Source organism: Rhopalosiphum maidis, chromosome 1, assembly GCF_003676215.2.
Source record: "Rhopalosiphum maidis isolate BTI-1 chromosome 1, ASM367621v3, whole genome shotgun sequence".
Classification (NCBI taxonomy): domain Eukaryota; kingdom Metazoa; phylum Arthropoda; class Insecta; order Hemiptera; family Aphididae; genus Rhopalosiphum; species Rhopalosiphum maidis.
Window position 1 is genome coordinate 59,602,860 of NC_040877.1, and position 15,657 is coordinate 59,618,516.

Sequence of the window (15,657 nt, forward strand, 5' to 3'; positions counted from 1 at the left end):
TATGATTACGAATCATTCGACTTTTACATCTCATTATGGATCGACTAAAGTCTAAGTATTTTTAAGTAACTACCTATAATTGGCATAATATTCAAATAATATTCTAGTTTATCGAGTAAATATATTTGACTAATATGACCACTGTTTGCATATTGAATATATAATAATATGATTAATAAGAATTCGATAAATTTAATATTATTTGTTACATCCTGATGTGATTATACCTACTTATTATTAATTATATGTTTACCTATACTATAACCATATACGTTTATAATCGCGTGAGTTATTGAATAACAAAACGTGAACTTTAGATAATTAAATAAGAAATAAATCATTATGAAAATTAAAAACTTAAACATTATCCGTGATAAATTTAATGACAAATGAAGGTGATGTACAGTCATTGTTTAATTTAATCGACTTATGTATTATACTTTTATAAGCAAACGTTAACGGTTTGAAATCACAAGAAACAGAAATAGTTGTTAAAAAATATCAATGAACATCGAAATAATAAAACGGGTTTTTATAACAAAGACAATTTTTGAAAGTTTTGAAATGATTTATCGACCTAAAAATTAATTTACACGGTGATTCAAATTATTAATTATTATAAAGATGTTTATAATTTAGAAAAAACAGAGTAATAGAATATTCATAAATATTTTTTAGTGTGGCTGCTTTAATGAAGTGTAGTTTGTGTTCTAACAAACTGTAAAAATGTCATGATTGTTAAATTATCATATTATTTTTAGTATATTATTATACGCCGCTAAATTGAAATTTACAAAAATATTTTAAAATAATATTGATTTATGTTACTTTTGAAATCAAACAAAAACAAATTTAATCATCGATGTATACCTATTAGTGTCACAAGATATATGAACATTTAAAAAAAAATGTACAACAAATTTATTTTAATATTAGCTGTAAAAATATTAAGAAGAAAAGACAATTGCTATATTTTTTCGATTTATCATTATAGTGTGGTAATAACTAGGAAGTCAAATAAAGTATGAACTATGAAACTGTGTGTTTATGTACATAACTATAATAGAAAAAATTATTGTATCTAATCAGACAATGGCCTTTATATATATGTATGTTAAAATGTTTTTAATGATTAACATTTATAATAATATATTATATACCTAGTATATTTTAGGTTTCAATCACAAATTTTTGTTAAACCACTTAGATATTTTTATCACTATAATTAATAGTATCTTAGTTCAATCTAAATAAATGAGTAGTACTTAAAAAAAACTGTTACTTAAAAATAATGTAAAAATAAAATATTTACGATGACATAATATGTATGTATATGATATCAAAACACTATATAACTATCTATCATAAAAAAAGAAGTTTAAAAAATTTAAAAAACTTACATTATTTGTTCACTTTTAATTAATTTTGTCTTAAGTGGTGTCCAATCGATGGACAATAAATTCATATTAATATGGATGTTATCTTATAAAATACAGCATACTCTACTACTATAATATTATTATCTACTGGTATTAAGGTATTGAAGTTGACAACTTCTCAATCTTTAAAAAAAAAAAAAAATACCTGTCCAAGAGAACAGAAATAAAGGTTATTATTTTCCATGAATTTTTATTGAATATTTAACTATATAATTACGAATTCTATTTTTCTTTTTATTCATTTAAAAAAAGAATATAATCATTTACCTGCTTGTTTATGTAAAATGAAAAAGCGAGACTGACGTTTATCAGTCTATGGTCATATACTACATACAATAATGTCAAAGTTGACGGTCAACATATACAACTGGCTATATACAATAATATGTATATATATATATATATATATATATATATATATTATATACAAGTCATTGAGATAATACGATGTATTTACAGATAACCAACTTCGCAAAAATTATAAAATATATATTTATAAAATTTATAATAATCTCTCGGTGGAACTAACCAGCTTTTTAAGTCTATCGTAGTGAATTACCGATCGGTTGGCAACCCTAATTGGTATATAATATTAATAAATAATTTAACAAATGTTCTTTATAAGATTCTTAGTTCTTAGATTAGATACTTTAATCACATATCTATGTATTTGAAAAAAGTATAAATTCTAATGATGTTTAATATATCATAAAATAAATACCTTATAGTCATTGTAAAATAAAAAAAAAAAAATTAGGGAACTCGCTCTGTATAGAAGATGTTGAAAGTATCCTGTCAATGTATATGTCATTGTATTATGACTTTATGAGTATATTAAATTTAAATTCAATAGTACATCATTGTACACGCTATAAAACTTTCTGAGCGAAGACTATGAATAATAGTACTCTATTTTTAAGAATATTTTAGAATATATTTATTTATTCTTTAGTAATTAGTATTATAATTAGTTGTATGCTAGGTTAAACTAATCTTTGCAAAAATATCAAAAGTATAAGTAATGTTTCAAGATTCCGTGATTACTTTTTGATTTACAATAAAACGCTTAAAATTGTTTGAGTAAAAATCGTATACTACTCATACGTTTAGAATTCTAATCTTGTTAAAATTTGAATTAGTGTAATGTATAGTCGTCACCCTCCCCATTCCAACTTAAACATATTTAATGTTTTAATTCAATAGTGAAATAAACTACATATAACAATCGTTGTATTATTGTAAAGAGTAGTATTTATTTCTATCAAAATTTTAACTAAACATTATTGCATCCGGACATTAACATATAATTATTAATTACATTATATACAATAGGTAGTTATTAAAATACTAAAAAGAATATTAAGTATAGATATATAAAATGTACAGATAAATAAAATTAATGTATTATATATTATTTTATCTGATAAAATTGAATAATTTAATTTTGATTGTGTTATAATAATAATTTATCAGTACGATACCATAATACTTATTGAAAATAGTTTTTGACACAGGTCAATAGACACTACAGTCCAAATTTCACGGATAACTAATCACTCAAAACATTAAATAATCAAATGCATAAAAAAACTAATACGTTAAATTTCCTTTTGTACATATGATTATAAGCATAGTTTTATCTTTACGAATAATTTAAATGTATACGCCTAAAAGTCATAAAAGAAGGAGAATTTAGTGGAAATTTGATCAACGATCTATTCGTGTATGACTTTACATTTGCTTCTGAACATTAAGAGATACAAGTTTCTTATTTTTTATTAAAAAATAACACAATGTTGGCAAAAATAATTTTCGTCTGTTTCCTAATGACTGGTGTCATGTCATTCCCTAAGGTAAATATAATGGGAATAATAGTATTATACTTACTTTTTTAAACTTATCTTAGTTTAGGTAAAGCATTTTTTAAACTTATCTTAGTTTAGGTAAAGCATTTTTTTAAATAAATATGTAGTATATATTATAAAATATACCTATTGATATTTTAGGATGACCATGATACCGAACTTCTCAACACAATCCTGGGATCTGGAACAAATATGTTAAAAGAATTTTCAAGACTAACCACAGATGACGATAGATTCTCCTTGGACTTGAACGCTTTGTATAAAAAATACGAAATCGCATCAAAAGCTGACCAAGCTAGAAGCTTTTTGCAAACACAGGTACAACATTTTTTATAGTTTAGTAAATAAAATGATTTAAAGAAGTTTATGTATCAAACTATATAAAGGAATAGACAAAAAGACTGGACTAGTACATACACATTATGTCTTATATTTATACCACATAAAATGTTTTCGTATATATTTTATTTATATAAATAGCTCCTAAATATAATACTGCACATCTGCTTGGTGGATCATTAGTCATTAAGTGTAAATACTCTACTAGGTGTCGATAGATAGTATATATAACATATATACATGTATTTATAAAGCATTATAATTTAATAATCTTTTGTTCGTCGTATTAAAATATAAATATTAATAGTGTTTAATATTGTTTAAGTTTAAGCTGTTAAAGTTTTTCCTCTCTGATGATTTCACTTATAATTCTGATCTTTTTTCTATTAAATACATATTTAACAGAAAATAAAATAATTAATAAATATATTTTCTGTAAAATGTAATGTTTAAAATAAATAGGTTCCTATCTAAAATAATTTTATAATAGTTTTGACTGATATATAATTCCGCATTGAGTACAATTATTTTTTTTATGTAAATTTAATAGTATGTATTAGGCTGTTAGTATACGTTAATTATATATAATGTTTAGTTATTAAATTTAATGTTTCAAAGTTTTTTAGTCCATTATATTTTTGACCTTTCAATGACATAACAGTACGGACTTTTAACTTAATAACTATGTAGAAAATGTTATATTTGATGTAAAACCGAGATTAGGCTTAGTATATTCTAATGTTTATTGAATACTCATAAATTTAAAAATATTTTCACAGAATATTAAATATCTCTTGAAATACTAAATTATTAAATTACAATATATTTGTTAAAAATTAGAATTATAAATAATATATTAATAATATTCACTGGTAGATACATCCAACAATAATAAAAATAAATAATAATGACTAACAAAATTGTATTCTTTAAGCTATGATTAAAATTTGTGAGTTATTCGCTTTTAATTAACTATTCAGTGAAATCATTTTCAGATTATGAATTTCCTGTCCGTGTAAGCTATAGTTATAACTTATTAATTATTGTAAGTCTGTAACTTAATCATTGATGAGGTTAAAATGTGTTTCAATTCAGCCGTTCTTATCTAGATTCATTATTTATTGAACTTTGCACATATTATTAAATATTATTAATTATATTCTGCGATTTCTGTCCAAATGCAATAAGAAAAAAAAACACTGATTAAAATCAACATTAAATAAAATAAATGATTAATATTTTTTTTAGTTAGGTATTTAAAATAAACCCAAACTTATAATATACACTAGACCTAATATTTAATCTTTTTACTTAGTAGGAATGTATAGAAAACCAAAATAAATACAATACAAAGTTTTAAAAAATATCACAGTTCAAACTTGTGTAACATAATAAATCGACCTTTTTATATTTGATATTTCCAATTATTATAGATATAGTTTTGATAATTAATCTACATAAAAAAAAAATGTAAAGAAAAATCTATAACATAGTTTTTTAACCAACATAAAAATTATAATACCTTTTCGTATTTTGTAAAAATTATAACTATAATCTAATTATTATTGCTACTCGCTTAATTTAGTTTATTTTTAATACAGTTTATACATGAAAGATGTAAGAATGAAAGAATAAACTAAATTATAACTATTTTAAGATGCATGTATATTTTTTTTAGATAAATAATAATGTACATTGTACATATGTAATGTATTCAATATAATCTATATGAATATTGAATATATTATTCAAAATAAGTGAAACACCCTAAATTATTTGTATGTAAGTTATAGAAAAAAAACAACTGATATGGTTTATTGAGGTTAAATAATTAAGAAATATACGGTTAACTGTAAAATATAAATACATACTTAATTGACTGGAATGATTAAATTGATGTAAATATTAAAATAATAAATTTACTAAATTTAGTATTTGCATTAAAATAAAAATTTATCATAATTTATAGGACATGATATTGCATTAATTGTTAGACATAGTTTCTAATTCCCTAATACATAATGACAATATCAATATCATTTTATTATATTTAATTAACGAGTTGTAATGTTATGTTTAAATTTATTATTTTTGTATTACCTATGTCAATATTCTAATATCACATATTACACATATTGAATTTTAGATATACTAATTACAAATAGTATGCATATGTTTATTATAATTTTAAAAATATAAATGTTTATTGATTTTATTTTTTTTAATATTTTATAGTTTAAAAGAGGAGCTGAACTCACTAATGAATACATAAAGAAGGTCGATATTGAAAGTGAAGATCAGTTAAAGAAAAGTATTGATATAATTAAAAAGGAAGACTCCGTATTAGGAGATAAATTAACTAAATTCTACGAAAAGTCCTGTGACTTGGATAGAGTATCTGAAGATATTATTAAGTACGTATTGGACGCAGATAAAATTAATGGTGCATATGAGAAGGCCAGGGCTGCACTTCGTCCAATAGAACACAAATTGGCTGAATCAGTCAAGAAATTCGAGGTAAACTATTTTACTGTTTTTATTGTATTTGTATACTTAAATATTTTAATAAATTTAACCAACTTAACCAATATTTTAATAAAATATATAATATAATTTCAGACTATCATTCTTGAACATCTGCCAAAGAAGGGAAAGAACTAAGAATATTTCAATAAAAACAACAATTAAACAATATAATACCTAGTTAATATTTTCAATACCGTAGATACTTGGTACAATTACATTTAAGTTTAAAATATTTATATTACTTATAACACAAAAAACAAAAACAAAAACAAAAACAATACATAATAAATTATATGTTATATTATAGCATCAAAAGTAATTAATTAAATGTCATATATTTCTTAATTGATTATCTAATAAAAAATAATAATTCACCTCCAAATTCACAATATCATATTTATTTATTTAAAACATACAATATTTTTAATTATTGATATTTTATTTGTATACAAATATATTAAAATATTTTTAAATTATATAAATACTTTAATTGTTTATATAACATAAGGATGTTGAGACTTATAAGTTATAAATTATGATCATTGAAAAAAATTACTTCAAAATCATAATTAAACATAATAAGAACAATATGTAAGTATGTAACTAAATAATTATTAATCTGTAGATTATTAGTTATTACAGATCTTGGATAAATTTATAGAATCAAATTAGTGAATACTAACCGTAACCGAGTACTTATTTATTTAGTTAAGTGTTTAGTTTTATTCTTACTTATCTTTAAAATTATAAGATAATTTAGTATACACTAAACACAAACATAGAAATCAGCAGATCATAATTCATATAGCAATGTAAATTAAAATAGTAATGTGATTATACCAGTTAATATTGTAGGAATCTACGAGTATGTAAACTAACTAAAGGGTGAATACTTTTGCATTTACATGAGTATAATAATATAATTGTTAAAATTATATATTAACGTATACATTTTTTTATAACCTATACGAACAGTAAAAAAGTGAAACTATTATATTGCATATGTATATTTTCATATTTTGAACAACCTACTTAACTTTCAAAACAGGTAAATCATTTGGGAGGAAGGTTCCGGGTTTATATGTATACATACATATTAACATCACCCTTTGGAACAGCTGAAAAAATTAAATTTTAACCCGGAGAACAATTTTTTAGCAAACAGAATAATAATATATAGCTGTTACTTTGAATGTGGTGAAAAGTAAAAATTCCCAATAATCTTAAAAATTAGTTCAAATATTTTGAGCTCATTATTTGAAAAATCACGAACATTTTAAATTTTAAAATTATTTTTTAGGTAACAATTTATAAAATCTTAAATTTTACTAATTTTAGAATATAGAAGTTTTCTTAAAAAAATAACAATAAATGATGGATAAACAGAAATTTTTTATAGACATTTCGATAAAATTGGATATTCAAACAATAAATAACAATATTAGTTATATTGTAATAACTAATAATTAAAAATATATTATTCATAGGGACTTGAAGGTGTTCACCATATTCATAATATTAATATGGTGATATTTAAAATTAATAATTAACTATTGCGTTTATTGTAATTAACTATACACAATGCAATAATTAGGATATACCTAGATGTTAATAATTTTATCAAAATTAATTTTGATAATAACACTTGTTTCATTTATCAATATAAAATGAGTGCATAAATATAATTTTCTTAACATTTATACAAAACTTTATGATACTACAATATCATTTTAAACAATATCTTTCTTACGAATTGTTGAAAATTGATACTAATTACCCTTTAAAGGTGTGAAATTAAAATGGCAGAAAAAAAAGAATTTAAAGTATAATATTAGTTTTTTTTTCCAATAATTATATTGTTCTATTTTTAATATTAGTCATAAACCATAGTTTTTTGATAGATATAACCTACATTTTTATATCAATTTGTGTATTCCCTATTTAATTTGTTATATTGTTAGTGTACGATATTTTAGTAAAATAAAAAACGTGATCGATTTATGAAGTAATATTACAAGTTAAGATAAAATGAATGGTGGTGGTGTGGAAAACAATGCCCCCCACGGGTCTGCTTGCTTTTAATATATTCAAAAGTTGAAACTGCACCTACAGATGTTTCACATAAAAAAAAAAAAATAATAATAAACAACATATTATTATTATTATTGTTATTATAATTATTATATTATCATATTAATATACATAGAGTCAAATATAAAATTAATATTTTGAAGATTATTTTAATTTTAGATGTATTATGAAACATTAATTTTTATAATATAAACATTATATTATACTATATTATGATCATACCTAATAGAAACATTAATCAATGCATAAAATAATAACTCAAAGTATCTTACCATGTTATGTATCATTGTGTATAATATCATTTATATCCGGCTCATGACAGTAGATAAAGAATACATTATATTTTGTCACGACTCGATCAACAAAATCGGACGATAACGACAGCGCTATCTCCCGTCATTTTTGATTTTTTAAACTCATCTACAACTGCCGCTTACTTTAGTCACTAGGCCGCACAACAGTAGGCACATTTTGCTTTCCGATATGCCGCGTTACAACTTAATCTTTGGCGTTAATTATAGCACAGAACGACAGAACATTATAGAATAGCCTAAGTGTCTATTATATTCTATGATCAATGTCTTTGAGTAATGAGTATACTAGATAGTAGATTCTAACCTAATCAAATCTAACTTAACCCAATCCAACGGTAAATGATTGTACCACGACTATGTTGTCTACTGTTTACATTGTATCCATAGCCATGAAATATAAATTATACATATGTTATGAAGTCATAGATAGGTTTTTTGATGTTGTGCTATTTTCGCCACAGGCAAATCAATCATTCATCTCAGTCGAATTAGTTCACAATGCGATGTTTACCGACGCCGATTTGACTGTAAGCTGCAAGATAGGTAGATACACTAAAATCCGGATAATAATGTGACCATTGTAACCTGATTTTATGTTTGTTCATTTTTTCAGTCAAAGTTTGATGATACAGCTAATAAGTATTTTATATATACCCAAGTTGAATGTATATTTGATGAATTTTGTAAAAATTATAACTTCAAACATTTATAAAAAATAAAAATAAAAATGTAACAATTCATTTCCAGTATTTTTTAATTACTGTAAGAATACTTAATAAGGAATTAAGGAATCTAAATTCTTATATGTATTATATTTTCAAACTTGTAGTAGAATATGAAAAAAAAATGTAATCAACCTAAATAGAATAAAAAGTTCTTTATTCAGTAGCATAGATAACAGAGACAGCAAAAATCTGAAAATTATAACTTAGCGGTGTTAAAGTTAGTTCACATTAATGCTGTGATTTTAGTTTTAGGGTATCTGTCATGACCAAATGCATAAGTCATACGATATAAAATATAAATGAAAGTATAACTGTATAAGTAAGGTGAAATTATTAATATGTATACGTGATATTGTGCTAATAATTACTAAATATGATTATAGAAAGCAAAATAGGAGTTCAATTCAAAATGCCTACAATTGCACTTTTGTACTTTTTCCGTACCATTTCCAGCATGTGATTTTTTAAATATTTACACTTAGGTCTCTTTAGAAATTTATCATAATGGCCATAAGGCACTTGATAATAATATTATGTTTTAACTTGTATAGGAATAAATATGGTATTGTTATTTCTAAATAATGATATAATATACTATTTATTTTTTATTCGTGATCAAATGCCCTTTTTACAAAACTATAATTACTATTGCAACATTTCTGATAAGTACCTATATGGGCTATATAGCTATAATATTTATATTATTTTAATTTTTTTTCACAGTTAATACTAATATATAAATTTTATTAATTTTATAAAGCCATAAATCTAAATATGTTGTGGGGGAAAGTACAAAAAATCTAATATAGAAAAAACCATATTGGTCAAAACAAAAACTTTTGAGAAAAAAAATTGTATTATTTCAACTGTTTGTGTTATAATTAGGATTTACGAATAAGTCTAAACTCTAAACTTCTTGTTTTTTACGCGGTAAGCTGGTAACGAAAATCAATTCAAGATAATAACTCAAAACACTAAGACTAAGACAGCAATGAGTTTGTTCAAAATATTGTAAACTAACATGATACCTATCTGCTAATTTACGTCTTATACTTAATGAGTCTATATGCACAAGAAGTTTTCAACAACATTAAGATATCTCTAGACTATTATATTGTCAACTATATTAGATTTATAAGCAATTCTTTTAAAAAAATTATAATGGACATTATCAAAATATTCAAAATCTTTTGTATATATTTTGAGTATTGAGTAATTAAAACTTATTTACAAGACCAGACGAGTGAACCGAATTCTAGGTTAGATCTTACTAATGACATATAAACGAATAAACCGTAAAACTGTAAATTATAATAAGACTCATCGTGAATGATCAGTGTAGTCTGAAATAGTTTGTAGAACGGAAAAAATCAAATAAATTATTTTGTTAATAATAAAATATTAATAATGAGGTTTATTATAAAAGAATATTATGTTTAAACCGTTTATAATGTCTATATGCAATGGCTTAGTTCTTTAGCTAATGTATAAAATGAAGTGCCAATCTTACCTAATTCGTTACCATCATGCATGGAAAAAACTTATGTATTTTTTTCGATTTGCGTAATATAACCAGGTTGATAAATACTCTGCGTTATCGTGGCGTATTCAACAAATGAACGTACCAAATAAAGTTTTTATACGATCGGTGTCGTTATAAATTCACGAATTTCGTTTTAAGAAACCAAAAATTTATTACATTGCTCTAAAGCAAATGATCGTAATATGTGCATTAAACGATAAGTCATCACTAGATATTCATACCAAGGTCCTTAATATAGCCGGCTGTTCCCAATAAAATAATTTAAAATCATTGGATTTTTACGTTTATAGTAAAAAGGTAATTTGTGAAAAACAACAAGCAAAGTGACAAGTGTCACATGTAAGTGTAACATAGTGTATATGTTAGCGGTAATGTATGTTATACATTATTTTATTAAATAACTAGTTATTATATAAAATTCTTAAATATATATAATATATAAAATACTGATTGGGTTTTCGCTAATGTATGAAATTTATATAATTAGGTAGATGACCGGGACTGGAATAGATAACATACAAGATTTGTTACCGTTGTCGTTTTATTAATAAAAATAATAACTTAACTTATTGTACCAGGTGTAGATATTTGTCTTCAAAAGACATCCGAATCAAAAATAATTTACTTTGTAGTTCTAAATTCCATCCAAAACACTCCTGCACTAATAAATAAATTGTAAATTGTAAAAATTAATAATTTAATAATTATAGCTATAATAATAGATTTTTTATTTTAATTTGAAATTTGTTTAAAATTTTAATTATTATTCAAATAAATTGACGTGAAACAAATTAATATTAATATTTTATATATTAATAATGTAAGGCGTGTTTGACTAACATTTGATTTTTTTTTTAATTAATAATTTGATTAAAATGTTAATTCAATAATAGTTATAAATACATTAATTAAACCCTTATTGTTAGTTTATAAAATATCTAGTAAGTATGTAGAATAACTAGTTGAAGTATGTATATACGAATTCATTCAATACATTTAAATTAACTAAAAGTACCCCGTAATTCTATAGAATAACTAGTTATTTTATAGAATTACGGAATTTCATACATAAACGCTAACATATATACTAATTAGAATATTAGATTATATTTAAACATTTATGCAAGACTGTTTTTTTTTTTATATATATAAATAATTTATTTTCTTTTATTTAAATTTTCTCCACACAAGTACACCAAACGTTTGTTGGGAAGATGAGGGGAAGCTGTGGCGAAATAAATCAAACTAGACAAAACCGGTTTTATTTTTTTATTTCATTGGTACGTTTAATTCGGCGGGAACGGTTGTTGTGAAAATGGGATATTTCGCGGTAACCGTTGCGGTCACCCTGGTTTGCGCATGCGCACATCCCGTCGCGGTTAGTCTGGCTCTCTGCAATCGGCGTGTAAACACAAAACACCCGATAATTTCACATACTTTTTTTTTGCACTTACCCGACTGGTATCCGTTTTTGGGTTTCAGCCGCTGTTATTTGTAAGTTGTTTTCATTACGGTTCCGTCCGCGTTCAATTGTCATAATTCTTCGTTTATCCGAAAGGCCATTTGTTGTACTACTCTTAAATTCAGTTGTAGTAACGATGGTGTGCAACATCACTGTCAACTGAGCCGTTCGACCGCGTCAGTCGGCCCCAACAGCGGACAGGAATCGCCGCGTCCCGCAGGAGCCGTTGGGTTTGGTACCTAATGCGGATGAGTAGGTATTCGTGGATTAGGATCTTATCAGCGATCCGTGTCCGACTGGGCTCCGACTGAGTGCGCTCATAATTACGGTCTCAGCTGTAGGTGTGTATTAAGCAAGTCTGAACTACTGACAGCAATCATACCCGTACTTCTATCCCAAATGTCCAAGATGTATGATTCCAATAGCGACTTAGATCGACAGATAGAACAACTCAAACGATGTGAAATCATCCAGGAGCATGAAGTGAAAGCATTATGCGCTAAAGCACGTGAAATACTTATCGAAGAGAGTAATGTACAGCGTGTCGACTCTCCCGTCACTGTAAGTATAGTGTTACAGTAAATTACTTGGATAAATAATTGTACACATTTATTCATTTATTGCTTGGTTACATAAATGTTCTATCCAAACTTCACAGCAAAGGGTCTTAGAATATACATGTCATCTCAAAATGATAGGAACTGCTATTTGTCTACCTTATAGATTGAAAAATCTTTTATGAGCCTTGGAATTTGTAATAAATTATTTGTCATTATTTAATTTTATTCTATTTGTACAACACTGCTTTTTGTGTATTCTAAGATCTTAGATCAATGGTTAAACTTAATAATAGTAAATCTTAGCATAATTCATATTTGCAATTTCATTATTGATTAAAAAAAAAAAAAATGTTGCAGGTATGTGGTGATATTCATGGACAATTCTATGACTTAAAAGAATTGTTCAAAGTCGGCGGCGATGTTCCTGAAAGAAATTATTTATTTATGGGTGATTTTGTCGACCGAGGATTCTTTAGTGTTGAGACATTTTTACTTCTACTTGCTTTAAAAGTATACACAAAATATATTAACATGTGTTTATTAATAATTTTTTATGATATATATTATTATTTATGTTATGATTGAACATTCAGTTGGCATTATATTATATTTAAGATTTTCTAAATTATATGAAAATAAATATTGGAAGAAAAAATTATTTTTAATACACTTATTAATACTAAACAATTTATACATATAAATTTAATTTATATTTTTTGAGATATACTTTATTTACAACTTCATCTTAGTGACTTAATGTCTTGTTAGTAATTTATTATAATAGAAAAATAGGAGATAAATAATTAGGTACAGGTATGAATATTTTGAATAATTTGTATAATTTTTTGAAAGGTAGTGATTCTAAACCATATGAAACTTTAATTCATGTGTTATCATTTGTGTTTTTTTAAATAGATTTATTGTATGATTTAATTTATTATAAATATCTATACTTGAGTGATTTACTAGTTCATAATACTTTTTTGACAAATTAATATTTCAGCATAAAATATTTTAATTTCACAAGTCAATTTATAACTTGCTAAAAGTAATTTGTTGAATGTTAAAGAGACACAATATTCCCATAAATTGTTTTAGTCTTATGAATGTTCATTATTGCTTAGAGACATACTTTTAGTGTTAGCTTTAATATTATATAACACCTATTAGATACCTATCAGTACAATCAGATGTGTTCCCAAATTAAGTTGTGTGAACTTCAAATCAGAAGTCTTAATATATATATTTTTAATATGGCTCAAAAATAAATCACAAATTAAATAAATTTGATGATCCCTATCCTAAATTTCATTCATACATAATGAAACATCATTTAGTCTTAAATTAAAATTAACAACATAAAGTCAATTTTTCTGAACAATGTATAATGCTTTGTATGTTTATAAGACTAAGACATTCACTGCGTAACATAATTTAAAAAAATTATGATCTCTACAATTGTGTATGTTAATTTTATTAACACCTATAACATTTATTGGGTGTAAAAATATATCTAATTCAACTAAGAATATAACATTTAAATGATATTAAAGGTATCAATGTTTATCAATTCAAAAAAATTAAATTCTCTCATATAACTTTATTAATTACGTTAAGCATATTTAATTTTAATATTTGAATTTTCTTACAGGTTAGATATCCTGATCGAATAACCTTAATACGTGGTAACCATGAATCCCGACAAATTACTCAAGTTTATGGTTTTTATGATGAATGTCTACGAAAATACAATAGTGTTGCTGTATGGCGTTATTGTACAGAAATTTTTGATTACCTGAGCTTATCTGCTATTATTGACGGAAAAGTATGTTAATTTATTTATTTATTGAAACAAATTTAATGGTAATTTTTTTTTATAATACTTAGATATTCTGTGTGCACGGTGGATTATCACCTTCAATTCAAACATTGGATCAAATTAGAACTATTGATAGAAAACAAGAAGTTCCTCATGATGGACCTATGTGTGATTTATTATGGTCCGATCCTGAAAGTAAATTTTTTTTAATAACCATAACTCACTTGAAAAAATTGGTTTTTAAACATTTTAAATTATTTTAGATACTCAGGGATGGGGTGTTAGTCCTCGAGGTGCTGGATACCTTTTTGGTTCTGATGTTGTCTCCCAGTTTAATACTACAAATGATATAGATATTATTTGTCGAGCTCATCAGCTAGTCATGGAAGGATATAAATGGCATTTTGATGAAACTGTGCTTACTGTTTGGTCAGCACCCAATTATTGTTATCGGTAAATACTACTCTAAAAATACATATTACACTATTTATTTATCAATGTTGTTACTTAATTATTAATGTTATTAGATGTGGTAATGTTGCGGCAATATTGGAACTAAGTGAAACCCTCCAAAGAGATTTTACAATATTTGAGGCAGCTCCACAAGAAAACCGAGGAATGCCAACAAAAAAACACGCAGCCGACTATTTCCTTTAAATGTATTCTGGTTCTTAATGTATTTAATTTTAGTTCACAAAGCATAAAGGAGGAATGGACAATTTCACAAATTTGAATTAATTGTATTTGAAAGAATACTGACAATATAATAATGTAATTTTTTTAAAGTAAAAATACTTGTTCATAATATTATTGTTTTAATTAAGTTACCTTAACATTTTCTATTTATAAATTATCTTCCATGGAAGTAAATAGGTTCGTACACTATTATAATAATAAACAATAATTTTTATAGTTTCTTAAATAAATAGTTATAACAACTTATAACATATAACTGAATGTTTTTGACTAAAATT

At 24.3% G+C, this 15,657-nt stretch overlaps 2 protein-coding genes across 2 annotated transcripts; both read left to right on the top strand.

Annotated features, from left to right (window-relative positions):
* The first annotated feature begins 3,130 nt into the window (after nucleotides 1-3,130).
* LOC113548589 lies at nucleotides 3,131-6,337 on the top strand. The gene is made up of 4 exons (XM_026949544.1): nucleotides 3,131-3,292; nucleotides 3,446-3,622; nucleotides 5,879-6,160; nucleotides 6,263-6,337. Exons 1-4 carry the CDS (start codon nucleotides 3,233-3,235, stop codon nucleotides 6,302-6,304), a joined length of 561 nt encoding a protein of 186 aa, XP_026805345.1. The 5' UTR covers nucleotides 3,131-3,232; the 3' UTR covers nucleotides 6,305-6,337.
* Nucleotides 6,338-12,235: 5,898 nt separating this feature from the next.
* On the top strand, nucleotides 12,236-15,490 carry LOC113550392 (serine/threonine-protein phosphatase 4 catalytic subunit). The gene is made up of 6 exons (XM_026952182.1): nucleotides 12,236-12,865; nucleotides 13,222-13,374; nucleotides 14,516-14,689; nucleotides 14,752-14,878; nucleotides 14,947-15,136; nucleotides 15,211-15,490. The coding sequence occupies exons 1-6, from the start codon at nucleotides 12,704-12,706 to the stop codon at nucleotides 15,338-15,340; spliced, it is 936 nt and encodes a 311-aa protein (XP_026807983.1). The 5' UTR covers nucleotides 12,236-12,703; the 3' UTR covers nucleotides 15,341-15,490.
* The last annotated feature ends 167 nt before the right edge of the window (nucleotides 15,491-15,657 follow it).

Bases quoted from the DNA above. Each gene is read 5' to 3' on its own strand.
- LOC113548589 (XM_026949544.1), top strand. From the start codon at position 3,233: ATGTTGGCAAAAATAATTTTCGTCTGTTTCCTAATGACTGGTGTCATG. The intron at 3,623-5,878 runs GTACAACATTTT...AATATTTTATAG, and splicing joins GAAGCTTTTTGCAAACACAG to TTTAAAAGAGGAGCTGAACT. The intron at 6,161-6,262 runs GTAAACTATTTT...ATATAATTTCAG, and splicing joins AATCAGTCAAGAAATTCGAG to ACTATCATTCTTGAACATCT.
- LOC113550392 (XM_026952182.1), top strand. From the start codon at position 12,704: ATGTCCAAGATGTATGATTCCAATAGCGACTTAGATCGACAGATAGAA. The intron at 12,866-13,221 runs GTAAGTATAGTG...AAAATGTTGCAG, and splicing joins GTGTCGACTCTCCCGTCACT to GTATGTGGTGATATTCATGG. The intron at 13,375-14,515 runs GTATACACAAAA...ATTTTCTTACAG, and splicing joins TACTTCTACTTGCTTTAAAA to GTTAGATATCCTGATCGAAT.